The 25,369-nt window shown below is 47.8% G+C and overlaps 2 protein-coding genes across 4 annotated transcripts in view; one reads left to right on the top strand and one right to left on the bottom strand.

The window, feature by feature from the left end:
* Positions 1 to 554: 554 nt before the first annotated feature.
* Positions 555 to 18,317, top strand: LOC102492924 (inositol 2-dehydrogenase). Of its 3 annotated transcripts, XM_006161188.3 has the most exons (9): positions 555 to 1,018; positions 1,491 to 2,051; positions 4,678 to 4,748; positions 10,176 to 10,284; positions 11,050 to 11,180; positions 11,337 to 11,444; positions 13,945 to 14,063; positions 16,229 to 16,385; positions 16,937 to 18,317. In XM_006161188.3, the coding sequence occupies exons 1-9, from the start codon at positions 774 to 776 to the stop codon at positions 17,083 to 17,085; spliced, it is 1,650 nt and encodes a 549-aa protein (XP_006161250.1). In that variant the 5' UTR covers positions 555 to 773; the 3' UTR covers positions 17,086 to 18,317. The 3 variants fall into 3 exon arrangements, 2 of the variants coding, with proteins under 2 accessions (XP_006161250.1, XP_006161251.1); XR_336386.3 differs by lacking the exon at positions 13,945 to 14,063 and having other exon boundaries at positions 16,937 to 17,057; XM_006161189.3 differs by lacking the exon at positions 1,491 to 2,051.
* Positions 18,318 to 21,847: 3,530 nt separating this feature from the next.
* The window catches only part of TP73 (tumor protein p73), a 65,281-nt gene continuing 61,759 nt past the window's right edge, over positions 21,848 to 25,369 (bottom strand). Inside the window, exons 13-15 of the mRNA XM_006161187.1 lie at positions 25,140 to 25,278; positions 24,628 to 24,721; positions 21,848 to 23,138 (exon numbers count right to left, since the gene is read on the bottom strand). Coding sequence (XP_006161249.1) covers positions 22,797 to 23,138; positions 24,628 to 24,721; positions 25,140 to 25,278 — 575 coding nt within the window. The 3' untranslated portion in view covers positions 21,848 to 22,796. The remainder of the gene's footprint in view (positions 23,139 to 24,627; positions 24,722 to 25,139; positions 25,279 to 25,369) is intronic.

Here is a 25,369-nt window from a genome sequence, read left to right as displayed (position 1 = left end):
CCCCCGTAAGCTTGGCCCCCCGTGCCTGAACCCCCCCCCTGCCGCAGATGTCGCGTGTGCTCCTTTACTCACGGAACAGCAACGTGGAGTTTCAGGGCCTTCATTAATAAAATCCAAGTAGAAAGTCCAATACTAAAAAGCATATGGTTTTTGATTATTTAAAAAGAAATTTTAATTGAAAATTTAATTTTTGCAAAGCCAAATTAAGAGCACAAAGGCCTCTTGTCGATCAGGGAAATCCTGTGGGGAGATACTAGGCCCAGAGATAACCTGGCCAGAGAAACAGCCCGAAATTCAGGGTGACAGCGCCCTCTGGAACTGGCCAGATCTCCGCTCCGCGCCCCGCCCCGGCCCCGTCGGCCACCAGAGCCCCGCCCCTCAGGCCTGGCCCACGCCCAAGACTCCGCCCTGTGTCCAAGGCCCCGCCCCACCGCCGGAGCCCCGCCTCCGCCTCATTTCCACGGCTCGGCCACCACTCAGGCTCCGCCCCACGCTCAAGACCCCGCCCTGCGTCTTGCTTCCGTGGGTGCTCTTGCTCCCGCGCTTCCGAATCCGGGTCGTTAGCGGGTTGTGGGGGAATCGTCAAGGTTTTAAACTGAGGCCCCGAGGCCGGTGGCGGCGCTCAAGTTGGGGTCCCGTCCGACATGGGAGACCACTAGAAGTCTCCTCCCAGACGTGGTGAGGCTCTGACACTAATGCCTCTGCTTCAGGAGCGGTGACAGCAAGTCTCCTGCCGCCTCCGTTTCCATCCCAGTGCCTTGGTGACTTCTGCAATGGGCCGGAAAAAGAAGACTTTACATGATTATGCAGCGGAGTTCTCAGACTTGGTGGTGAAGCAGCACCTGATCGAGCACAGTGACTCTGGGGACACCTCGGTAGTGGAGACGCTCTACTGCAGGGCTTGCGAGCTCCCCATGCAGGTGAGGAGGGACCGCATCCTGGAGCATCTCTCCTCAGGCAGGCACTACAGAAACCGCAGGCTTATCAGGCAGCACGGCCTTGGGATGCCCATTATCAGGTAAGTGTGAGACCCTGAGGTCTACACCAGAATTTCAAGAGATCTGAGCAGGTAGGAATGTGTCCTTATTAGGCTTCTCTGCCCTGCTAATGATTCTCATTACCTGGACATACCACCTGATTATCCTTTAGGTAGTAGACAGACATGTAGATCCCAATGCAGCATATTAATGCTAATACAGTAATAGAGTTTATGAAGAGAAGTCAAACTGGGTAGGGATTAGGGATTAGGTAGTCTGCTAGTGGCTTGTCAATTTAGAGAGTAAATCCTGAGAAGTCTTAGAATTGTGCACTTTGTTCCTGTTCATTGCCCATTTAGTTAAGTTGTACCAAATCATCTGAACACTTCCTATCATGGGCCAGGGATGTACTGGACTGAGTAATTCCCCACTGTTAATCGTCCAGGATGATTTGTGTGCTAGGTACTGTGGATCTTGCTACATTTTGTTAAAATGGATTTCTGTTCTGTCCAGTTCAGCATCCTCGGACCTTGCTGCAGTGGGCCTTCCTGCACACCTGAGTCACCCTCAGACTCCACTGGCAGCCAGTCCCTGCAGCACCAGCCTGGTTCCCCCTTCTCCTGTGGGCCACACATCCCTATTCCCTGTCCCCACCAGTGCTATCACCTCTACCACGAGTGGTGTGTCTGCCCGGGAGAACCAAATGGCGTCTGCTTCCTCCAGCCACCGTTCAGAGTTTCCTGCTCTCCAAATGAAGAGGCTGTCAGTGCCCTCAAAGCAGACCAACCAAAGACTTGTTTCAGATGCCTCTCGCAGTGTGTTGTCTGGAGGTGGCATGAAGTGGTTCAGTGATGTTGGAGCCGGGGCACCCGGCCGTCTTGGTCTGGCCATCTTTGGGGTAGCATATGGCAGCACAGCACTGTTTCAGAGTTTAATGGATGAGAACAGCTGCTGCTTGCTGTACATTGTTGAGAATCAGCTGTGTGACGTGGAGCGTGCCTTCAGAGCCGAATATTTGGTCAGCACAAGAGTGGTTCAAGAACAGGACGCAGACGTGGTCCTCAACGACCAGCGGTATGGTTTCAGTCGCCTACAAAGGTTTATTGAATGCCAGCATGCCGGACATGGTTCTAGGGGCTGGAGACATGGGCCGGATGCAGCAAAGCCCCCATTCTTGTGCTGCTGAATTTGGTGGAGTGACAGACCTATAGCTCCTAGTGCAGCATGAGTAGCAATAAGGCTCATGAAGAGAAACCAAGCTGGGTCAGGATTTTAGGTGATATGACTGGAGGAGCCTCTGAGGAAGGGGATGTTGGAGCAGAGACCTGAATGGGTGAGCGAGCTGGCCCTGCAGGTATCTGGGGTGCAGCACCCTGGACAGAGGATGCCGAGTACCTCTCCCGCTCTGACAAGGAGCGTGTCTGGCTTATTCAGGGAGTAGCAGCATGACTGTGCTGGCCTGAATGATGCATGACCTTGGGGGAAGGCTGGATAATGAGGTGCTGGCACAAAGAGCCTAGAGGGGTGGCGCTCGCTCACAGGCTTTGAGTTCTGTACAGCTAGTGGGAAAACTGCCAGGGACTTGAGCAGAGGCTGGCTGACCTGACTTGAGTGGGAAAACACTGCCCCTACAGATCTTTCACTGCTATGGGAGGCCATGCCGGAGGGGGCCAAGCAGGAGAAAGCAAGGAGGGCAGCGAGGGGTTGGGAGCAGGGTGTCGTTGTGGCCGGATTTGGGAAGTTGGTGCTGACTTCCTTCTTAAACTTGCACAGCCACACGCGACAGTCCACGCAGTTAGGGTGTGTTGTTGCAGCAGCTGAGCACAACACCGAGGGCAGCTTTCTAGTCCTGCCAGGACCGTGTGGCCACACGGAAGACTTAGATGGCCTGCCCAGCCACTGCTGGCCATGGGGTCAGGTGCAGCCCTGACATCAAGAGCTGAGCTGAGCACTTCCTGCTGTTTCCTGTTGCAGAGCTGCCCTATGCTATTGACAGAGACAACCAGACCCACCTTGGACCTGCCAGATTTGCTCTGGCATTCATAGCTTCTATCCTTCTGCCAAAGCTCCTAAGATTTAAAAAAATGTTTTTCTGTATTATTTTATTTATTTATTAATTTGGAGAGGTTTTTGCTGTAGGGTGCATGCACTCGCCAGAAAGACAGAGAGAGACAGACAGAAAGCAAGAAATCACCTTCTCCTCCATTCTCCTCTTGGGATCTTGGGCATGCACGCACATGAGCCCAAAATCTCCTAAGTTTTGAGCTGCTTTTCTTTTCTTTTTAAGTTTTGCTATAGGGCTCATGTGCTCACCAGAGAGTGGGAAGGGGAGAGAAGGAAAGTAAAAAATCTGCCCCCTCCAGGGGCTGGCCATAACACAATCCTTTTTCTTTTCTTTTCTTTTCTTCTTCCATTCTTCTTTGGGGATTTTGGACAATGCACGCATATGTGCCTGGAGTGTTTATCAAGTTGCCAGGTCCCAGACTCAGACTGCACTGTGGACCAGGTGGAATCCAGCTACTTTAACTGCCACACCACCAGCTGGCCCTAAATATACTTTTTAAAAAATGTTAATTAAATTAATTAATTTATTGATTTCAATTTGACCAGAGAGGGACAAAGTGAGTAAGAGAGTGAAAGCAAGAAAGCAAGTCGCTAGATCCAGGATTTGAACCACCGTCAGCCATGTGGGAGTCCAGCACCCTTAACTACCATGCCACCTGCTGGCCCCAATACACTCTTAATAAAGATAAAGGAGAAAGTTTATTTTTAAAAATATTTATTTCGTTTTATTTGTTATTATTATTTATTTTAATTTGACCAAAGAGAGACAGACAGAAAGGGAAAGTGATAAAGTAAGCCACCAGGTCTGGGACTTGAACTGCACTTGGCCATGTGGGAGTCCAGTGCTTTAACCACCACACCACCTGCTGGCCCCCAAGGTGAGAATTTAATCTCAAGTCACAGATAGTGTTCTGAAAATATCTAGGTGAATGGTGCTATATGATAATAAAGCCTCACTGTTACCCTGATGCATATTTATGAATGTCAAAAGTCTGATGTTTTTGGAAAGTTGGTAGGCTTTGGTTTTCCATTATATAAGCCATTATCTTCTTCAGCCCTCCCCCCTTTTTTTTTCTTCTCACCAGTTTGGACTCCCACACTGAGCATGCTCTCCATTCTAGGTTTAGGAAAGTTCGTGCTTCTGATTGAAGTCTCTCATAGGTGGAGTGTACAAATCCAATATAACATTGTGTGTACAAAATGCACATGCAGGGAAGTGCCCACGTCACCGGGTTCTTGCAAACTGAGCAGCCCTGTGGGGCCAGTCCCTGATCCCCAGAATCTCCCAGAGGCTCCTAACCCCTCACAGTCAGCACCCAAGGCTGACCACTGTGGGTGGAGGAGAGTTGTTAAGTGAGGACAGACTATCTTTCTGAGAATCTTAGTGTTTAGTATTCGATTCACAGGGGTTTGTGACATTCCAAGACTTGATTGGAATCTGTATGCCCTATAAACTGTAAATTCAGCAGCAAGTTGTGCTTAGTGCTTACTCTTAGTGCTTTTATATTTCACTTTGGTGAGCCCTTTTTCCTTCAGTTATTCTCATGTGACTGAGCTGGTGTAGAGTGGTGTTTAATAGTTTGGATTCTGGAACATTCTAGCTCACATATTGAAACACTCCCTTTTATTCCCACAGGGTCTCTGGAGTTGTTGTCTGTTCCCCACCAGAGGCAGCTTCAGAAATAGTGATAGACGCTCTCAGAGCAGGTAAAGGCTGGGGCTTATACCATTTGCCAGCATGGTTACTGTGTGTCTACTCTGGGTAGGGTGGAGGCTGGTGTCAGGTGGGTTTACATGAAAATGAAATACCACTTGAAAATCTGGGAGGGTTTCAATAGACCTAGTGAGCACTTTCCAAAGTTTTAAACTTTTTTTTTGAAGACAGGCTCTAGCCATGTCCTGCCAGCTGGGACTTCAAGTGCATATCACGGCACCTGACCTGCAGGTTGGACTGGGAACTGAATCCCAGCCTGTGGAGCAGTCAGCAGTGCACGCCACTACAACTGAACTCAGTGTGCTGCAGTGCTGGTTCCTCGGAATGGTAACTGGTGTTAATTTGGTGAAAATAGGTCTTATTCTTCAGTAATCTGGAGGGGGAAAAAAAAAAAACAAGATAATTAAATGGACAAGATAATTACACAGCCTCATTAACTTTATATGTTAGTGGAATCTGGCATCTCCTGATCATTTTGTGTTAATATTTTAATTATGGTAAAGTTCACATAAAATTTACCATTTTAACCATTTTTTAAAAATAATTATTTATTTTATTTTATTTTATTCATTCATTCATTCATTCATTCATTTATTTTTTTAGCTTGACCAGAGAGAGACAGAGGGCGAGAGTGAAAGAGAGAGGAAGTGAGAAAGCAAGCCACCAGATTCAGGACTTGAACCCTAGTCAGCCATGTGGGAGTGTCCAGCACCTTAACCACCACACCACCTGCTAGTCCCCCATTTTAACCATTTTTAAGTGTACCATTCCATTCAATTAAGTGTGCTTGTGTTAAATACATTAATAAATTGAATACATAATAATTAGTACAGTCACATTAAGTACATTCACTGTGTTGTGCAGCCATTCATCTTCCAAGCTAAACTCTACCCTCGAAGTAACCCTCCCTTACTCCTTGTCCTAGCCCCTGGCAACCACCATTCAACTTCCTGTCTTTATGAATTTGACAACTCTAGAGATGAAATGTGAGTAGACTCATAGTAGTGTGGACAGAAGTCTGACTGCTTTTTCCTATTTTTTCCAAAATCCTTTCCAGAGGGCCTAGAGGGAGTCGGGCCCACAAACATTAACAGGCCATTTTGACCCACGAGTAACAGGATTCTTCCTACTTTCTGCCCCTGGCACAGTATTGGAGTATTTTTGTGATGTATATTGAGCCTTCTTATCGCTATTAAAGCACATTCCATTCTGATCTCAGCAACCTTCCTTTTCCAGTCACCACCTTAGAAACTGTGAAACCCACCTATAACCTACAAGACCCCTCTTCTACATGTTCTGCCTTTTTGGAGATATTTTTCACCAGATTCCAAACTTTGTCTCTCACTCTGAAAATCAAATAGATGGAACCCCTATACCTGATCACCCCAAGAGAAAGGTATGTTTTGCCTCCTCTCTGGCCTAGGTCACTCATATTCTGCTTAGAAATAAACCACACTAATTATTATTTTTACAGAGTTGGCTATTTTCCGTCCACCGCAGTTATCCTTTTGTGGCTGACTTAGTTCACTGACATAATGTCCTCCAGATGTGTGTGTATAATAGCAGGTGTCAGAGTTTCCTTATTTCCATGGTATGTATAGACTGAATTTTGTTTATACATTCATCCATTGATAGACCCTTTTGGCTCTTGTGAATAATGATGCTATGAACATGGCCCACACCCTAACCATGTTTGACCTTTGTATCAGTTGGGTGTTAGTGTGAGCAGTGGAAACGAATGAGACTTCCTACAGGGAGCAACCCCCAGGACGACTGAGAGTGCCTCTCGGCCTGGCTCAAAGAGCAGGGGGCAGGAGTTGTGAGCCATATCCTGGGGTAGGACAGTGCAACTGTGGCAGGATCCTGGGGTGCCATTGAAGTACTCATTTCTCCATGGAGTTGCCTTCACATTCTGTCAGAAGTCAGTCTCCTCTGTCTTTAGTCAGTTGCCTGCTTTTTCACCAACACTAAATTGGTTTCTATCTAGAAAATTGAAGTGTGTGTTTTTGTGTGTATGTGTGTGTGGGGGAGGTGGGGGGGGACTCTGACTTGTTCTTTTTTAAATTGATTTTTGGCTGCTCTAGATCCTTTTTTTTTTCATATATATTTAGAATCACCTTGTTGGTTTCTACAACAAATATTCTGCTAAGATTTTACCTGGGTTCTGGAGGAAATCTCTTTTCTCTCTCTCACACTCTCTCTCTGTTACCCTCTCCTTCTCTTTCCTATTCCCTTCTCTCTCCCCCTCTTCCTTCCTTCTTCTTTCTTTCTTTTTTCTTTCTTTCTTTCTTTCTTTCTTCTTTCTTTCTTTCTTTCCTTCCTTCCTTCCTTCCTTCCTTCCTTCCTTCCTTCCTTCCTTCCTTCCTTCCTTCCTTCCTTCCTTCCTTCCTTCCTTCCTTCCTTCCTTCCTTCCTTCCTTCCTTCCTTCCTTCCTTCCTTCCTTCCTTCCTTCCTTCCTTCCTTCCTTCCTTCCTTCCTTCCTTCCTTCCTTCCTTCCTTCCTTCCTTCTTTCCTTCCTTCCTTCCTCTCTCTCTCTCTCTCTCTCTCTCTCTTTCTCTCTTTCCTTTATGAGAGAGAGAGGGGTGGGAGAAAGAGAAAGTGAGAAAGACAAAAGATAGGTATTGAGAACAAAAGTGTGAATTTTTTCCTATTCCAAAATTCTTTCCAAAGGACTCTGGGGAAGTCACACCTACAACATTAATAGACAGCTGTGATTCATTGCTGATAGGACCCTTCTTACATCCTGTCCCTGGCATAGTATCTTTATGATACATAGTAAACCTTCTTACTTCTATTAAAGTAAAGCTTTCTTATCTCTGTTAAAATAAAACACAGTCTTTTGCTGATTTCTTCCTGGAACAAAGACCTTCCTTTCCAATCACCAACCTAACAATTTGTAAACCCAGCTATAACCTACAAGCCTTCATTAACAGATGTCTCACATTTTGGGGCCAGACCAATAAAAAAACTCTTTACACTAAATTGCAAACTTTTTGTCTCTGTCTCTCAAAACCAAATAAAAGGAGCATCCTGAGAAACATATTTTTCTTTCTTTGGGCCTATTTACTCAAGCTCATGCTTAGTAATAAGCCACAATTATTGCTTATTATTTCTGCAGAGTTACTTATTTCTGTCAAGAGTATTTTTTTGAGAATTATTTTATTTAACTTTATTTATTTAGTTAGTTATTTTTAATTTGACCAGACAGGGACAGAAAGAGAGAAAGAGAGAGAGGAAAAGTGAGAAAGCAAGCCACCAGGTCTGGGACTTGAACCATGGTCGGCCATGTGAGAGTCCAGTGCCCTTAACCACCATGCCACCTGCTGGCCACTCTGACAATAGTATTTTTGATAGGCCTCCTCATGCAGCAATCTTTCTACCCTAGCCTCCCAATTAGCCAGGATCATAGGCACATACAAACTGTGCCTGGCACATTCAGGTCATCCCAGGAACCAGATCTGGGCCTCTCATACAGCCTCCAGCTTCCCAACCAGTGGTGTTACCTGAGTGCCACTGCAGTGGGGTGTTCTTTCCTTCCAATTTGCCTTTCTTCTTGTGTTAGTGCACTGGCTAGGACCTGTCACATTATGTTGAACTAGCATTATAAGAGCTTCATCTTGTTCACAAACATAGGGCAGAAGTCTTTCATTATAAGTATGATGTATGTTCTATTAGTTTGAGAAACTCACTTTCTGTTCCTAATTTGTTCTATTAGTTTGAGAAATTCACTTTCTGTTCCTAACATGCAGAAATTATTTATCGTCAGTGGGTGTTGATTTTTGTCAAATGCATTTTCAGCATCTGTGAAGATGATAGATGATTGATCTAGTTTTTAACCTGCCTTTCAACGTACCTGGGATAAACCCACTTGAATATACTGTTATCCTTTTTATATATTGTTGGATTTGATTTATCAAGTTTTTATTAAGAACTTCTGTATCTATGTTCATAAAGGATATTGGTCTGTAAGTTTTTTTTTGTTGTTGTTGTTGGTTTTTTTTTTTTTTTTTTTTTTTTTTTTTGGTAATGTTTTTACCTGGTTTTGGAGCAATAGTTGCCTCTTAAACTGAGTTAAGACATGTTACCTCTTTAGTTTTCTGGAAATGCTTGTATAGAAGAGGTACTACTTCTTAAAATTGTAAAAACCATTAGCTCCCCAGGATACACAAAAATGGACCTTGCAGTAGTTTGCCAACCTTGATCCAGTTTCTTGAGGTGAAAGATTAGGTCCTGCAACTTTTTTTTTCTTTCTTTTTTTGCTATAGGACGCATGCGCTCGCCGGAAAGACAGAAAGCGAGAAATCACCCCCCAGGGGGGATGGCCACGCTGCAATCCCTTCTCCTCCATTCTCCTCTAGGGATCTTGGGCACACACGCACATGTGCCTGGCGTGAGTTTAAGCCACCGGGTCCAGGACTCGAACCGTGATCGACTACGTGGGAGTCCAGCAACATAGCCATTATGCTAACTCCTGGTGCCAGGTCCTGCAACTTTTTATCTTGGGCAGAGATTCCAGTATTCTACAGAAGGGGCTTGGCTCAGGCTTCATAACCTGGGTCGGAACCATGTGCTCACAGTTACTTGCTGGTAATGGCTCAGGGGAGCCTTCCTCAAGGCCCCAGATAGTTCTGTGCAGCTAAGTATGGAAACGAATCGGTTACTTGTAGAAATGTTACCAAGCCTGGTGACCTATCTCTTGGCAGATGAGAGGCAAAGAGGTCTAGATACAAAACAGGACAGAGTTTCTCAAATGGATGTTGACAGCTTTCTGATGGTATTCTTTAAGATCTGTGAGTTCTCAACATCCACATCATAATTTCACATTTGTGTTTTGGTGATCTAAAAAAAGAAAACAAGACACACATTTTGGTCAGGTGTACGGGGTCACATAGACTAGAACCACTCTGCTAGGGTCCAGTCCTGGCTCAGCCTCCTGTAAGCTGGGTAACCTAGGACACGTTGCCCACCTCCATTCAGCTCTGCCTCAAAGGCAGTGAAGCATCTGCAGCAATTCAAATAGGAAAGAGTAATGGGGACTCAAGAGCCCTCCATCAACCTTGCAATCATAAGAGCACATCACATTTAAAAACAGTGTATGTGTGTGTGGGGGTGGGGGGGTGGCAGCAGGTGGCATAGTGGTTGAGGTGCTGGACTTCCACATGGCCCACTGTGATTCAAGTCCTGGATCTGGTGACTTCAAAAATGAAATACATAGAAATTACATCTGTATTTATAAACTTTGAAATGGATTCATTTTCCCTGCCTTGTGCGGGGAAGGAGTTTTCCAGACTTTATCACCTGTAACAAGGCTCTGGGCTTACAGCCAGTCTGTGGGCATAGAGAAACACAAAGTTGGGGCTGTGGATCTGTAACATTCTGCTCTCTATGCCATGATCTCTTGGTCTCCTTATAATTTTCAGGGAAAGGGGTATTCTGCGAGAGACTTCCCAGTTTGGACAGGCAGATTGCTGAGTCCTGCTTTGATGAGGCCCACAGATGTGGAAAGCCTTTAGTCTGTGGATTTTACAAGTAAGAACAGTTTTCCTTGTGATTTTTTTTCAGAGTACATTTTAAAAAAACCCTGACTTTCAGTCTTTCAATGAGATTTGTGTTTCTGGGGTTGTGTAACAGGTATAATGATTGGCTTCTTCTGTTATGATCCTTTTGCTCTAAAGAGACCTGGTGCAGTAGGGCATGTACAGGAGATGCAGTCGGTCTAACAAGGTGCTCTGTTGTGTCTTTGCCAATGGCCAGCTTGGTGATCTGGGCGTGTTGAATAACTCCCTGAGCCATTTTATCATCTGCAAACTGGGGGTAACATGGTTCACGTTGTTGGTTATTGGACAGAGTCAACCGAGTAACAGAAGACATACTGCTCAGCTCCATTCGGCTCTGCCTCGAAGGCAGTGAGGCACCTGCAGTGCCCTAGTTGTCGGGAGCCATCTTAGGCATTGGCATCTCCTGGTGAATCAAACACCATGGCCTTCGTCTGCATGGAGGTCATATTTGGAGGAGGGGACAGGTCAGAAAGGTATTTCCTCACAGAAATTGTGTGGTGTAAACATACGGAGGGTCAAGATAAGTGAAGTGTCTAGCATACACCTGCTCCTTCACTCATGCCCAGCAGAAGGTTTGTGTGTGAGCATCAGTGATATTTATGTTCTTTCACAGGGGCTTTTAAGTTGTAGTCCAGAAGACCCTGGCGTCAAATTTGGCTTCAGGACCTCAGCTGGTTGAGATGAAGTTTCTTAGAGAATGGGCTGTGGGAACCTTGTTTCCTGTCTTCTTTTCTAGGCGCTTCGACCCGGCTTTCCAGTTCTTACACAAGCAGGTGTGTGATGGCCTTGCACTGGGGAGGATCCGCCAGGTCTCTGCCGTCAGCAGCCTGTACCCAGCAGCCTCTGTGGGTTTCCTGAAGCAGGCAGGTAAGACATCAGTGTAGTGGGAATGCAGCACATCCTGGCATCTGAGTCAGGGTGTGGCTGTCACTTGGCTCCCTGTGGCCAGAGAAACCACTGGTACTTTTATCCAGTAGCTTCCCTTGAGACCAGAAGCTGCAGCTTGCTCCCCTTTGTGTCCAGGTGGGATTTTCTACAATGCTGCTGTGCACGACGTGGATGTAGTGGGCCTATTGCTGGGGGGATCCACTCCAGACACTGTGTTTTCTCTGGGACACGCCTTCTGCCCAGGTAAGAGTGTGGTGTTCTTCAAGGCCTTCCTGGGACTCCCAAGGCTTTGTGAACACCTAGTTCTGTTTAGGGATCTTCCCCTTGCCCAGCTATGAGGAATAGACAAAGCAACCTGGGACATGTGGGAGAAAACTTATGAATGGTCCAGATCCTGGGTTCTTCAGGTATTTCCCAGCAGCTAAAAGGCATCTTACAAGAAGTGTTTGCCATGTGGTGAACATTGAAAGTCATTTCTTTCTTTCTTTCTTTCTTTTTTGCTATAGAGTTCATGTACTTGCCTGAGAGAGAGAGAGAGACACAGAGAGAGAGAGGAAAAGTAAGAACTTACCCTCTAGGGAGGGATGGCTACACTTCATTCCCTTCTCCTCCATCCTCTGGGAATTTTGGGCATGCAAACACACATGTTCAACATGTTTTTCCAGCTGCTGGGTCTGGGACTCAAATGACCCAGTTGGCCATGTGGGATCTAGCTGCCCTAACCTCCATGCCACCTGTTGGCCCTGGAGTCACTTTTTTTTTTTTTAATTGCCAGAAGTCATGAACGCTTGCCAGAGAGAGAGGGAGAGACAGAGAAGGGGGCTGGAGAGAAAGCACCTCCCAGTGGGGCATGGTCACACTGCCATCCCTTCTGCATTTCTCTATCCTATTGGGATTTGGGGCATGCATGCACATGTGCCCAATGTGTTTTTCAAGCTACCAGAGATAGAAATCAAACTGGTTTGGCTGTGTGAGACCCAGCTCCTTTAACTACTAGACTGCAAGGCTGGCCCAAGAGAGTCACTGTTTTAATAGACGTTTCTCTAGCACCTATTATGTGACAGGCCCTCCTGCAGGGTTGCAAAGTTGGGTAAGATGCTGTCCTTGTCTGGAAGGAAGTCCCAGCCAGGTTGGGGAAGTAAATCTGGAAGCACTAGGTGAGGTGAGATGCTCAGTTTGGAGGCTCTCACCCACAAAGTATGTGTCAGTGTAATGGGATCTTCTGAAGTCACTAAAATGCAGATTTATGGAAAGTTTCTGATGACATAAGCTTATATAAGCTTAAGGTAGAATGAAGCAAGGGAAAAAGTAGAGAACAAAACTGAATGAAGAATATTAGCCCAGAGCAAGCCCGTGGCCTGGTGGTTAAGGCAGCTGGACCCCAGTCTGGCTGACTGCACAGTTCAAGTCCTGAGCTCAGCAACCTGAAAAGCATGCTGGGCATTTGTGTGGTCACACCCAGAATTCTGAGAGGAGATGGGATGGTGGTGTGGCTATCCCCCTTAGGGGGGGCTTTCTCACTTTCCATTTCTCTCTCACTCTGTGGCTCTCTGATTAAATTCAAATAGATAAATAAAGTTAAATAAAATAATTCTTAAAAAAATACACACACACACACACATATATATATACATTCACACACATACACACACACACATATATATTAGCCCAGCGATATAAAAGCTATATTTGCTATGTAGATGTACATATATATGTGTATGTGAGTGTGTGCACACAGGAAAAGTGTTAGAAATAAATATTCCAAAATGTTACTGTTTTTGTCTGCATGGAGGGTTTACAAGTGGCATTTAGCTACTCTTTTATACCTGTCTACATGTTCTAAATGGTTCTAGTCACAGAAAAGCAGCAGCCCCCCCACCCCCCATTTAAGGACCATAAATGGAACCTAGGTAACTTGAACCTTCTATGTCTTCAGGAAAGGAGACCTTAGGTTAGATAAACATTATTTAACATACTTTAATAAACTTTATTTTACTTTGTAAACTAGAGGACTGAGAAAGACCAGCATCTCCTTGTTTTCTTTTTCTTTCAAAGAAGACTGCCATCAGGACATCGCCAGATTCCTTCTCACTGCTGAGATTCAGGGGTTCTCGGGCCACATTTGGAGGGAGCAGGTCAGAGAGTTCATGGGTAGCTGGGAATTGGTTCTGGTCCCCTTAACTCTTCCACCAGAGGGGCCCCAGGTTGGCCTGTTTGTATTAAGCAGGCCTCTGCCAGTGCTTTAGAAAGGCTTGAAAATAGCTTGTCTCAAGAACAGTGTCTTGTTAGAGTTACTTACCCAAATGATGGCTCAGCGGGGAGAACTGTGAGAACTCTGTCCTCACTGCCACAGGTGCACAGCTCTCTTCCTGTTGCAGATTTGTCTAACGTTAGCCCACATTTGTCATCAGGCAGCTTTTAAATTGCTTCTGGAAAACCTAGTTGTAGAAAGCATTGGTATCTTTACTGCACTTCCGGTTTGCCTCGGGCAGCATGAAGCTTTTGGATTGTTCATCATCAAGGGCTTCACCTTAGGCTAGCTCTGTAGCCTCTCTTGGGTGTGCCTTAGAATCACTTTTGCATTGACTGATTCACCAGCAATAATCTTTTTTATCTCCATTTTACTGTTTGCTGTGAAATCTGTATACCGTGTTTTTAAACCTTACATGCTTTCTGGGAATATCAGAAGTATACAACATGCTTAAATTAACATTCATATTATCTAAAATGTCCTTCTACTTAGATATGGCCTCCTTAAAAGATGCAGATACTGTTGTGATTAGCATGAAATTTCCTAGCGGGGCTATTGTCAACTTGGACATCAGGCAGCATTGCACAAACAGCTGTGATCAGAGACTGGAGGTAATCCCTAACTCTTTTTTGCCTGCCTGTTTTCACTGTGAAAAATATAGTTGGGCTCGTGTGGTGTTGGCAGTCATATCCCACATGGCTGACCTTGTAGTTTAAGCTCTGGACCTGGGTGCTTGAGACACATGCCAGGGACGCGTGCGTACATCCTCAAAATCCCAGCTGAGGAGGAGAGATGGAGGAGAAGAGATTGTAGTGTGATCATTACCCATGTAGGTGCGGGGTGCTTTTTCCTATCTCTCTCTCTGTGTGTGTGTATGTGTGTGTCTCTGTCTTTCTTTGGCAAACACACATGTCCTCTAGCAAACAAAAGCAAAAACATTGACTTCCATTCTTTCCTCTTCCCCATAGGGCATGCATGCTCACTGGAGAGAGGGAAAGTGAGAAATCACTCTCCAGGGGGGATAGCCATGCCACAATCCCTTCTCCTCCATTCTCTACCTGGGATTTCGAGCATGCATGCACATGTGCCCAGCATGATTTTCAAACTACCATGTTGGGAACTCAAAACACAGCCATGTGGTAGTCCAGCTTCCCGATCACCACACCACCCACTGAACCCCAGAGTTGCATTCTTTGAGGGGGAGAGATTTTTTTTTTTTTTTTTTTTTTTTTTTTTTTTTCTTGGGCGGGCGCACCTCCTATAGGGCACGTGCACTTGCCAGACAGACAAAGAGAGACAGAGAGACAGAAAGTGAGAAATGACCCCCCAGGGGATGGCCAGACCGCAATCTTCTCGCCTCCATTCTCTTCTTGGGATCTTGGGCATGCAGGCACATGCGCCTGGCGTGAGTTTTAAGCCACCGGGTCCAGGATGTGAACCGCGGTCGACCACATGGGAGTCCAGCAATATAGCCATTACACTAACTGCTGGTCCTCTGAGTTGCATTCTTAAGGTTAGATAGAAGTTACAATGGCCACACTGTTCAGAGTGTCTGTACAGCAGGAACATTACTAGAATGGTGCCTTGTAGACAGTAGGTGCCCAATAAATATTTGTCATTTTTTTAAACATTTTTTTTATAAGGCACATATACTTGCCAGAGAGAGGGCAGGGGGCGGGGGTGGGGATGGGAAAGCACCACTCAGGGGGAATAGCCATATCTAGTCTCCTGTAAGGATTTTGGGCACCCCCCCTGCCCCCCCCCACACACACACAGACACACATGCTGGCCTGTTTTCCAAACCTCTGGGTCTGGGACTCAAACTGTGTAGTCAGCTGTGTGGGATCCAGCTGCCTTAACCTCCATGACATCTGTTGGCCCTAAATATTTGTCTTTAGTTTTTAAAAAAATCATTTAAAACTTTGACAGTGAAAGTCAAGTTTTCCATGTTTTATTGATGAAGATTCTTTCTTTGACCCTGATGCCTTAAGGAGTTGTTTTTGTGAAGTTGGTTTTCCATGATGGTAGTTGTTGTTTCAGAGAAATCTGTGATTCCTTGGTTATTACATGTAAAACTCGTTCTCGCACTACAATGTGGCATCCTGGATGGGACCAGCAGGTGGCATGGTGGTTAAGGTGTTGGACTCACACATGGCTGACCACTGTCCAAATCGCATGACTTAACCCCTTGAAAATCATGCCATGTGTGTGCGTTTGTGCTCAGAAATCCCAGGAGGATAGAGGAGAAGGGACTGTGGCATGGCCATCCCCCCAGGGAGAGATTTTTCACTTTCCCACTCTTTGTCTCTCTGGTGAGTGCACATACCCTATGGCGAAAAACTAAAAAAAAATCCTGGGTAATAGGTGTCCTATGCTCACCTCCCACCCCTTCACCACATAAAACACTACTTTTTTTTTTTTTTTTTTTTTGGGAGAGGTTTTTGCTGTAGGGCACATGCACTCACCAGAAAGACAGAGAGACAGAAAGCGAGAAATCACCCCCCAGGGGGGATGGCCATGCCACAATTCCTTCTCCTCCACTCTCCTCTCGGGATCTTGAGCATGCACGCACACGCGCCCGGCGTGAGTTTAAGCCACTGGGTTCGGGACTTGAACAGCGGTCGACTATATGGGAATCCAGCGACATAACCAGCTAACTGCTGGTTCCAAAACTCTGCTTCTAATTACAAGTTAACACTACTACATAGGTAAGAACATGCTACTTACTATTTTTAACCATTTGCACATTTAATTTTTATCTCGCATGATTCCCCAGGTGCATGGTTCTCAAGGCATGTTGCGGATGGAAAATCAGAACCCCTTGGGCATCACTGGGCAGGGTACTTCCCTGTCCCTCTGCTCCCAGACGCAGGCTAGTCGTTACCGGGATGCATACCGAGAACTCTTTAGACACTTTGTCAGAACTCTTAAAGGTGGGTGATGTTCTCAGGAGGAACTTGGGGCACAGTAGCTCAACAAAAGCTATCGTCAGTATGGAGGGATACTGTTTGTTGGTGGAACACTGCATCCCAGAGCTCAGACTCAGATTGACAGTTGTTTGACCATATCATGCATGTTTTCGAGTCTAATGGGCCCCCTTGGGGTTACAAGAATATGCTATGCTGCCTGATGTGTTATAAGAACACTGTCTTAAGCTCTGAAGTTACAAAGTCACAGCCCCTTCCAAACTCCTGGGAGCTGGCAGGTGTCATGGATCGTGGAAGACACGATCCTACATCTGTCAGTCCTTCGAAGTAGCTGGAATCAGGGAGGGGGGACCAGTAGTCCTAGATGGGGTTGGGCTGGTCTAATAGGTGCTGTGGGCCTCCCTTAGGACCCATTTTTCTGCCTAATGTGGCCCCCTTGGTTCTGACCCAGAGGCTTGTCTTCCTCATGTCCCCCAACGAGAAGAGTGTCTTTGGCCACAATGGCCCCAGTGTGCTGGTTTTAGCCTAATCTGTGCACATTTGCTCTCTCTGACCAGGGGCAGAGCCTCCTGAAATCACCAAGGAGCAGCTCCTCAGGGCCCTTCAGGTAACTGCTGCTGCAGAGCAGTCCTGGCGGGACCGGTCAGCTGTGGACCTGCCAGGTGGAGTGGCGGAAGCCTCTGTGGTCAAGATGGAAGCACAGTGAAGCACACCATAGTGCAAGACTAAGACTCTGATGGGCACTGGATTGCTGTTCCACTCTGCCTCTTGAGAGAGAGAGAGAGCTGGGACCTTGAGGTGATGTTATTGCTACTGGAAACGAAGAAGGGGAAGCATTTGGAAACAGTGTATGCTTCATTACTGGTATAACCAGATTTGTTTTCATTTGCTAGAGGGCTCCTGCACTCACTTGGGAGAGAGGGAAAGTAGATAGCACGCTCCTTGGGGGATGGTCACGCTGCAGTCCCTTCTCTGTTCCTACCTTCTCTAGGAGTTGTGGGCATGCACATACACACCCAGCATGTTTTTCAAGTCTCTGGGTCTTGGGATCCAGCTTCCTCAACCACCACTGTGCCATCAGTTGGCCCATAACTAGATGTTTCAGGATGTGACCTCAGACCCAGGGATTGCTATTCAGTTTTGTTTTGAGCTCAGGCCTGGTAAATAAGGACTGGCTCTCTTTTTGGAATTCTCTTAGCAGGGAGTCCTGCCAAGGGAGTCCTTCTTTGGAGTCCTGCTGGTCGGGTATTTTTAGGAAGAGTGCAGGTCAGGAATTGGATCATCTCAACTGACCCACACTCTTGCCAGTTCAGCTTTTCCGTGTAGTGATTGGAGCTGAGGCTGGTTAAGCAATTGCATGTAGCAGGCTGCAGGTTTCCTTGAGCCTGTGGGTGGCAATAGCAGCAGTATTTAAAAACCACATGATTTTCTTGAAGCATCTGTGATTTTGTGCACAGTAATATTATATAGCACCATTCTTAAGAAATATGAAATAATCTGTACATGACATTAAAGGCCTATTTTATTATTCCTTATCTGCATATAGATGTTCTCTGTTGTCAGTGGGAGGATGAACTGATATTTTCCACCACAGGGACAAAGAGAAGATTTCAGAAATAGGCCTTCTCTTCTCTTTCCAGCAGTCACATAGTGGAAGCGTTCCTGTGAAGGGCAGTGCCTTGCAAATGGCAGATCTGCTTTGAATCTAGCCTTTTTTTTTTTTTTTTTTAATTACATGTTAGACCTGTTGGAGATATTTTTATATATTTGAAAATAACTATATATGTTCTATTCTTTTTAAAGGAACTAAGTCTTTTAATAAAAGTATTAATACTGACTCTTGTGCTAAAAAACATTAGCATTTCTGTGTTCATTACCAAAAGATATATAGATATATACTGATATGTAGACATACATTTTTAATTATCAATTAAAAAATCCTGCAATCCTTTCTTCTCCTTTCTTTCCTCATTCTGTTGGGATCTGGGGCATGCCCACACATGTACCTGGTGTGTTTTTCAAGCCACCAGGATTCAAACCACAATTGGCCACACGGGACCACTCCCAGTGCACAGCTCTTAACCACTGTGCCATGGAGCTGACCCCAAGGGTATTTTCCAAGTCCTCATTTGTATGATATTTAAGACAGTATCTATCTTTCTTTCTTCTTTTAATTTTCTTTCTTTTTAAGTTTATTTATGTCTTTCAAGGGAGGTGGCAAGGAAAGAGGGAGGGACAAGCAGTTCCTTCGACAGGATGTACATGTTGCAGCCCACCCCTAGCCTTAACCAGCCTGGATCACAGGCATATGTGCACATGTGCCCGGTGGGCACAGGGAGACCTTGGAACACAAACCCGGGACCTTCCCAGGTGGGTTTAGCATCGTGAAGCTTTACATTACTGCTACACTACCATGGCCGGCCCATATTTTGCTTATTTCTTGAAAGAGAAAGTGTTTACATGCCACAATCCTCCCCAAGCCTCTCAACTAGTCAGGATTATAAGCCTATTGAGACACACCCAGTGTATTCAAGTTGACCTGGGATCCAAACCTGGCCCCTATGTGGCTCTAGAGTGACACCCGCCACCTGTGCCACTTCAGCTAGCCCGGGGTGGTGCCTTTGCAATGAAATGTCCCGCAGCCTTGTTTCCCATCCAGTCCTGAGGTATTGACACCTCTGTGATCAGAGTCTGCCGCTGTGATGGTGTGGGCACATGTCCTGTTCAGTCCTCCATGGTGGTGTCTGGCGAAGAGTCGGGAAAGGGCAGGTGGCTGTGGGGAAGGGTGCGCGCTAATAGGCTCAAACCAGAAAGGCATTGGTCAGGCTAGGGTGGAGCCTTGTGGCTCACCTGTGCTTCCCCTGTGCATGGTGGCCAGTGAGGGGAACCTGGAGTAACCGTGTCAGCGGCAAGAAGCACCACCTCAGTACACAGAGGAGCGTTGGTATCTCTCCATCGCTCATCCAGACTTTTTTATCTTGTTCAACTTTGTTCCAGTCCAATTTCTAAAAAGATTCAGACCTCTCTCAAGGTTGAACTGATTTCTAAAGCCTTCATTTGGCCATGATATGCTCCCAACCCCTTGTTCATAATTCTGAAATTGAGAAACCTACAAACCAAGAGATCTGAAATGAAGCCCGTTTGGCAGCAAAGACGGGCTGACAGGAGGCTGTCTGCCAACTCCTTTGCTTAAGTTTTGCTGCGAAACATGCACATGTTCCATTGCAGATGGCTGTGAAGGTGTCTAACATGTCCGGAGACCCTATGTGACCTTTCTAAAGTCAGAGAACCTTAGGCCTCACAGATGAGCAGTCTTGGGCCTGTGCTGCCAGAAGTGGCCAGACTGAGACCCGTGAGGGTGGCTGCTCTGTCGACAGGCCCTCTGAGGTGCAGGCAGAAGGTACTCTGGACCCATCGGATTCATCAATGATGCAAATAGCACTCAGACCAGGCCGTGTTTGTATCTGCTGCTGTGTCTGAGCACTGAGCAACCTAATCGTTTGGAGCCCATGGGGGATGGTTTAGTCATAGAGCCAGTCATCGGAACATGTGCTTTATTATATTACAAAAACGAAAATTCCCACCAAAACACAGTTTAAAAAATAACACATTCTCCCATGATTACATTACAAAAAGATGTTAATAATGTGGTTGGAATATATCCATTAATACTGCTTGAAGAAGCATGATATTACATTAAAACCATGGATGGTATTAAAAAAAATTTTTTTTAAAGCATTAAAGTGCTTTAACCAACAGCGACAGAGAAGCTGATGTGTGTGTGTCTGACACGCGGGTGTGTTCTAAGGAGCTGGCTGTGCTGTGCAGATTCCTGTGCCAGGTGGTGACAGCGCCGGCCAGAGCACAGTGACCACTTCCGGAAGCTCAGGCCTGGTGGCCAGTGTTTGGATAAGGCCAAAGCCCTTCTTGAACCAGCCTAAGGGAAGGATGTGAGAGGGACTGGTCAGAGTTGCTCTTTCTTCCTGGAACTGTCCCAGGCTGATGTCTGAGTGGGGCCTGCCCGCTGGACTCCTTCCACTCCCCACCCTAATTCAGCAGACACCTTCCAGGCCATCTCACCTCCTAGGCTATAGGACAGTGGTACAGGCTTCTGCACCACCACACCACTGCTGGGAAAACCTCACACCTGAAAGGTTTGTTTTATCCTTGGTTTCTGAGTTTTACAGAACAAGGGCTTCAAACATACAAGAATTGTTCCTAGCAATTTGCATTTTCTCTTAACCATGCAGTTTCTACAGTTTTCTCCATAGCATCTCCTCTCCAAGCATCCTCTGTGGGAGGAGTGCAGATCGTGTGGGCTATCAGACAGTTTGGGGTGGGGTCTGAGGAGCACGTAGCCTGGGGTCCTCTGGAAGATTGCTCTGCAGCATTTTTTGGACCTTCTTCGTCTATGTCTGGTTGGGGTTCCAGTGACAGCCACCCTCCTGGGGCCTCTCCCGCTTACCCCACTAACCCCTTCCAGGAGCACATGGTGGGAGCCCTTGGAGCAGCCCCTACTAGTCAACAGAGAATATGCCTGATGAACAAACCCACAGACCCTGAGTTCAAGTGCACCTCAGCCAGGGTCGTGGACCCCCAGGAGTATGTGATGGGCCCCTGCAGCTTTTAAGGGGGTAGAACTGGGAGGTTCCAGCTTGTGGCCTCAAGAACAAATGCCCAGGTTCCAGCCCAGCTGGGTATGATGCCTAAAGCATGGGACTTAACCTTTCTGGCCTCAATTTCCTCATCTGAAACAGCACGAAGAGTGTACTTACCCCACACTGTGAAGGTGAGCTGAGGTAACATGGGCAGGAGGCCGTGTCTACACCTTCCTCTGGCCTTGGCTGCTTAACTGCTTCTGTTAGTGATGTTGGTGAGAGGAGAACCAGGCCTGAAGGAACTAATGCTCCACTGACCCCGGCAGAGGGCTGGAGGGCAGCTACATTGGAAAGGGTCAGGCAGTCTGTCCCCAAGGCTCTTGCTCAGCTAAGGTGCTGGCAAGATCCCTGCCATCCCACCCACCTCAAACAAAGGTGTGTGCTTGACTGTACTCTGCTTGGTCTCTCTCCATCCCTGCCCTGGAGCTGTGCTGCTCTAGGATCATGGATGCTCCTCCACACATGCAGGCTCAGAAGGTGGCTCGCACATGGAAATAGCCCCATCTGGTGGGCCCATGCAGAAGCTGTCTCCCCTCTCCCGGTAACTCTGGGGTGCATCATAAAGGCCAGGATCCCCCTGCACCTGCACAGGACTCTGCCTCTGAGCCCTAAGAGGCAGATGTTTCTGCCAACTACTGCCTACACCTAGAAATGAAGCCACTGCCCCCCACCCCTACCTTGCAGAAGCAGCCACAGGGTTAAGTAGAGCCACCCCACCTGCAAAACACTGGCTGCCCTCAGTTTTACCCACTCCCTCCACAGCGGCTCTCTCCAGGTTTGTCCCCATCTAGAGACTAGTGGCAGGCCCCATCTAGTTCGTCACTCAGTTCTCTGCTGGCACACAACACATGGGGAAGCTAGGAACACACAAGGGGAATTGGGAAGGGAATGCTGAGAATGAAACTTTAAGCAACAACAACAAAAAAAGCTGATCCACCATGGAGAAAAGGGTATCGTTTTATCAAATATCGACAATTTCCCACAGTCTATGAGACATGCCATCCCTCTGCTGAGAGTGGTCACCAAAGAGAAGTGTGAGTGCTGTTCTCAGAGGTGTTGACGAGGCCAGAAGTTTCCCAGGAGGGATGGTGTCCTTGTCCAGTCCTCTCAATTCCAGCAAAACTTTGAGGTTAGTTTTGGGCAGGAAAGACTATGCCAGGGATGCTGACCAATCCCCCAGTCTAGCAGAGGGAGTCCCTAGCCCCCAGTGTAGGTGAAGACACAGTTTGGGGCATTAACCTGAAAGTAAATGTGTTTTAGTCACAGTCACCTCGCTGCTCATTGTTACCCATAATCAAAAGACATTGGAAAATACTTTTTGGCAGTTTGTCAGCAAACACGATCCTTTAATTGGGAAGGATCTTAGTTGGGAGATGGTAGAGTCTCTAAGGAAGATGAGGCACAGAAGGCCGAGACCACGTTGGTGTCCCCACCCATGTCTGCAGTTTAAAACATAGGGGACAGTGGCAGAGCTGAGAGCGTGGGCTAGCCTCAGCCTACGTGTCCAGCCCATGCCTGGCCCTGGCAAGCACACCAGTAGGGCAGCTCCAAAAATTCCTTATGGATGGTTCAGGCTGTCCATGGGTGGCTTTGGTGACTGGACATTTCCTGGGGCCAGTGAAGGCTAGCAATGTCCCCTTGAAGGTAGTGCCTTCCCTAAAGTCTTGCCTCCCAAGGGCAGTTTTTAACAAAAAGGAAGAAGAGAGAAGATGGGGCTCCCCAGGTGCTGGACTGCAGGCTCCTGGGAGGAGGTGGCCCATCAGTGGATCTCGCTCTCTGTGAACTCCTCCTTGATGGGCTGTTTGCGAGCCTTGCAGTCGGGCAAGTCGAAGCCAAAGTCTGCCCACTCATCAGGGCCTGTGCCACCACCTGGGCCACCTCCACGGTTGGGGATGGTGATGGTGTGGCGCACGCGGAAGTGCACGGCCTCCATGACCCGCTGCCGCTGCAGCTCCCCCGAGCTGCCAATGGAGATGGTAGCAGCATTGCTGCTGGAACGAAGCAGTTGCTGGGGGCCGTAGTCATGGCCCTGCTTCAGATCCTGCAGGCCCCGCCAGATGGTCATGCGGTACTGGTCAGGGATCTTCAGGGCCCCGAGATCCTGCAAGAGTATCAGTGCCCACTGCCCATCAACAGTCGCCTGCAGCCTGTGACCTGGCTGCCCTCCCATTCCCCCAACCAGGCCCACCCATCAGAGCCAATGGTGAGCAAGGCCCAAGGACCAAGGTCACGAAGGGAAAGCAAAAAATCCTGTCTCAGAGGGCCACCGTCTGTCCTAGACCATGACAACAGCTCATGAGGGACAGAGCAGCTGGGAGAGCCCAGGAAGAGGGTCAGGGCCAGGCACACCCTGGATGTGAAGGTCTGGCCATGCCACATTCCTGGGCCCCCAGCCAGAGATGGCAGCAGAACTGAAACGTGGATGTGGAGGGGGATGGTCCACAGAGATGTGGGGACCTGGGTCCTGACCATAGTCAGGACCAACAGAGCCCTTGGCCCCACCTGCCTCCCAATCTCAGGGCTCAGCCCCTCTTCCTCCTCCAGATGGTGTGTCCGATCGCCATTGGTCCCTGAGCTCCCATCGCTGTCCCAGCATCACACCAAGCACACATACCACACTGGTGAGGCGAGGTTAACAGAAGACCTTGGAGCTTGCTCAGCATGGGTCACACAGGGACAGGGTGGGGGGGTGGCAGTTAGTGGACACACAGACATGTCACCCTGAGTGCACTGTTAGACCTCAGAGACAGCCAGCATGAGCAACTGGCCCTGGCTATCCCTGACAAATCAGAGCTGTGACCCTGGCTTGGGGCGGGGGGGAACTGTAGGTGGACCTCTGGGACAGGCCAAGCTAGCTGGGTGGAGGGCAGGGGCTGCAGAGGGCTCTGAGGTACAGAGCTGGAGCCACCCGAGTCACAGGTCTGATGGCTCTGTCTCTTGGACTTCTCAGATTTGCTCTGCCTGAGTTAACAGCGTGTTATTGCTCAAGGCAGTCCTAGGGTTTGGGGACTAGTCCGTTGATATTCTCACTGGATCCAAGGACAAGCTATGGCTGTGTAATCATGATGCCCAGGATTCTTTCAGCCCCAGAATGCTCAGCTGTCACATGTGTACAATGAGCTGTGCGGCTCTGCCACTTGGCTTCTCTGGTCCTCAGTTTGTCCCTTTGTAAATGGTGCTGAACTAGACTGGCTGCCTCAGCTCTGCTTGCTTTAATTCTCTGTGTCTTGGAAACAGCCCATTCCCTAAAATCAAAGGAAGCCTAGCTTCCAGGCATGAGAAAAAAACCCTCAAGTCCAAATAGCTGGCCCTGCCCCTGGAGGCCTGGGTATGTGTCCCATCCAGCCTGCTTCATGCCTGAGCTGGCCTGCAGCTTTGGAGGGTTGACTCCAGATCCAAGGCAGACGCTGAGGATGTGCAGGCTGCTTGCCTGTGGTAAAGACTCCAAATTTCCCAGCCCCGGTAACACTGCCCAGGGAGAAGAGAAAGCTCTTTGCCTTCCCAGCAGGGCCCTCTCTACCACTGCCTCTGTGGGTGGGGACTTGGAGCTGCCCCGTCCAGTGTGGGGAGGGGCTGGCCGGGGCGTTTACCTCGATCGTTAGGTTCTGCAGGTGGTAAATGTTCTGTAACCCTTGGGAGGTGAAATACTCGATGCAGTTTGGACACCCCAATCCTGTTAAAAAACTGCAGAGAGAATTTGAGAAATGAAGTGGCATTAAAGTCCAAGTGCCTTATTGGGAATGGCCTGGATGGAGTGGAACTGCCCCTAAAGGACGGCTCCTCGCTACCCACTGCCCTCTGGTGGCCGACATGTCAGGCAAAGCCAGGGCTTCTGCCTGTGCCCAACACAGGTGCGTCAACGAAGACCCCTGGCTTTTTGTCTCTTTCTCCCTTCTAAGTGAACTGTTGCCCCCCAGGCGTCTGTTGAATGATAAGGACATGACCCTTCTCTGTTCTTAGATAGCAGAGCTGTTAAAACACAGAACAGGACAGGGGCAGCACGCAGAGACTGCTCACTGGGGCAGGAGCCACAAATGGACCGAAGTTAGTGGACAGGGTGACAGCACAAGCCCGGGGCCAGCGGTGGCTCACATTACATTACCTGACGAGGCTGGGGTCAGCATGGTAGGGGGGTGGTGGAGTGCAGTGGGACCCCGAGACCATGGGCTGGGAGCCATGGCCACCGTTCATCTCGCCATTAGTGGGCACAGTGTGGCTGTGGTTGTTGAGCATCCCGGGGCCTGGGCAAGAGGACAGAATGGACTGTCAGAGTGATCAGGCTAGCTGTCGAGTGCAAGCTCTGGACACACCTGGATGTGGCTGGAGGCTCCC

This window comes from Tupaia chinensis, unplaced genomic scaffold, assembly GCF_000334495.1.
Source record: "Tupaia chinensis unplaced genomic scaffold, TupChi_1.0 Scaffold138365_1, whole genome shotgun sequence".
Lineage (NCBI taxonomy): Eukaryota > Metazoa > Chordata > Mammalia > Scandentia > Tupaiidae > Tupaia > Tupaia belangeri.
Note: the sequence above shows the minus strand (reverse complement) of the source record. Positions and strands in the feature narration are given on the sequence as shown.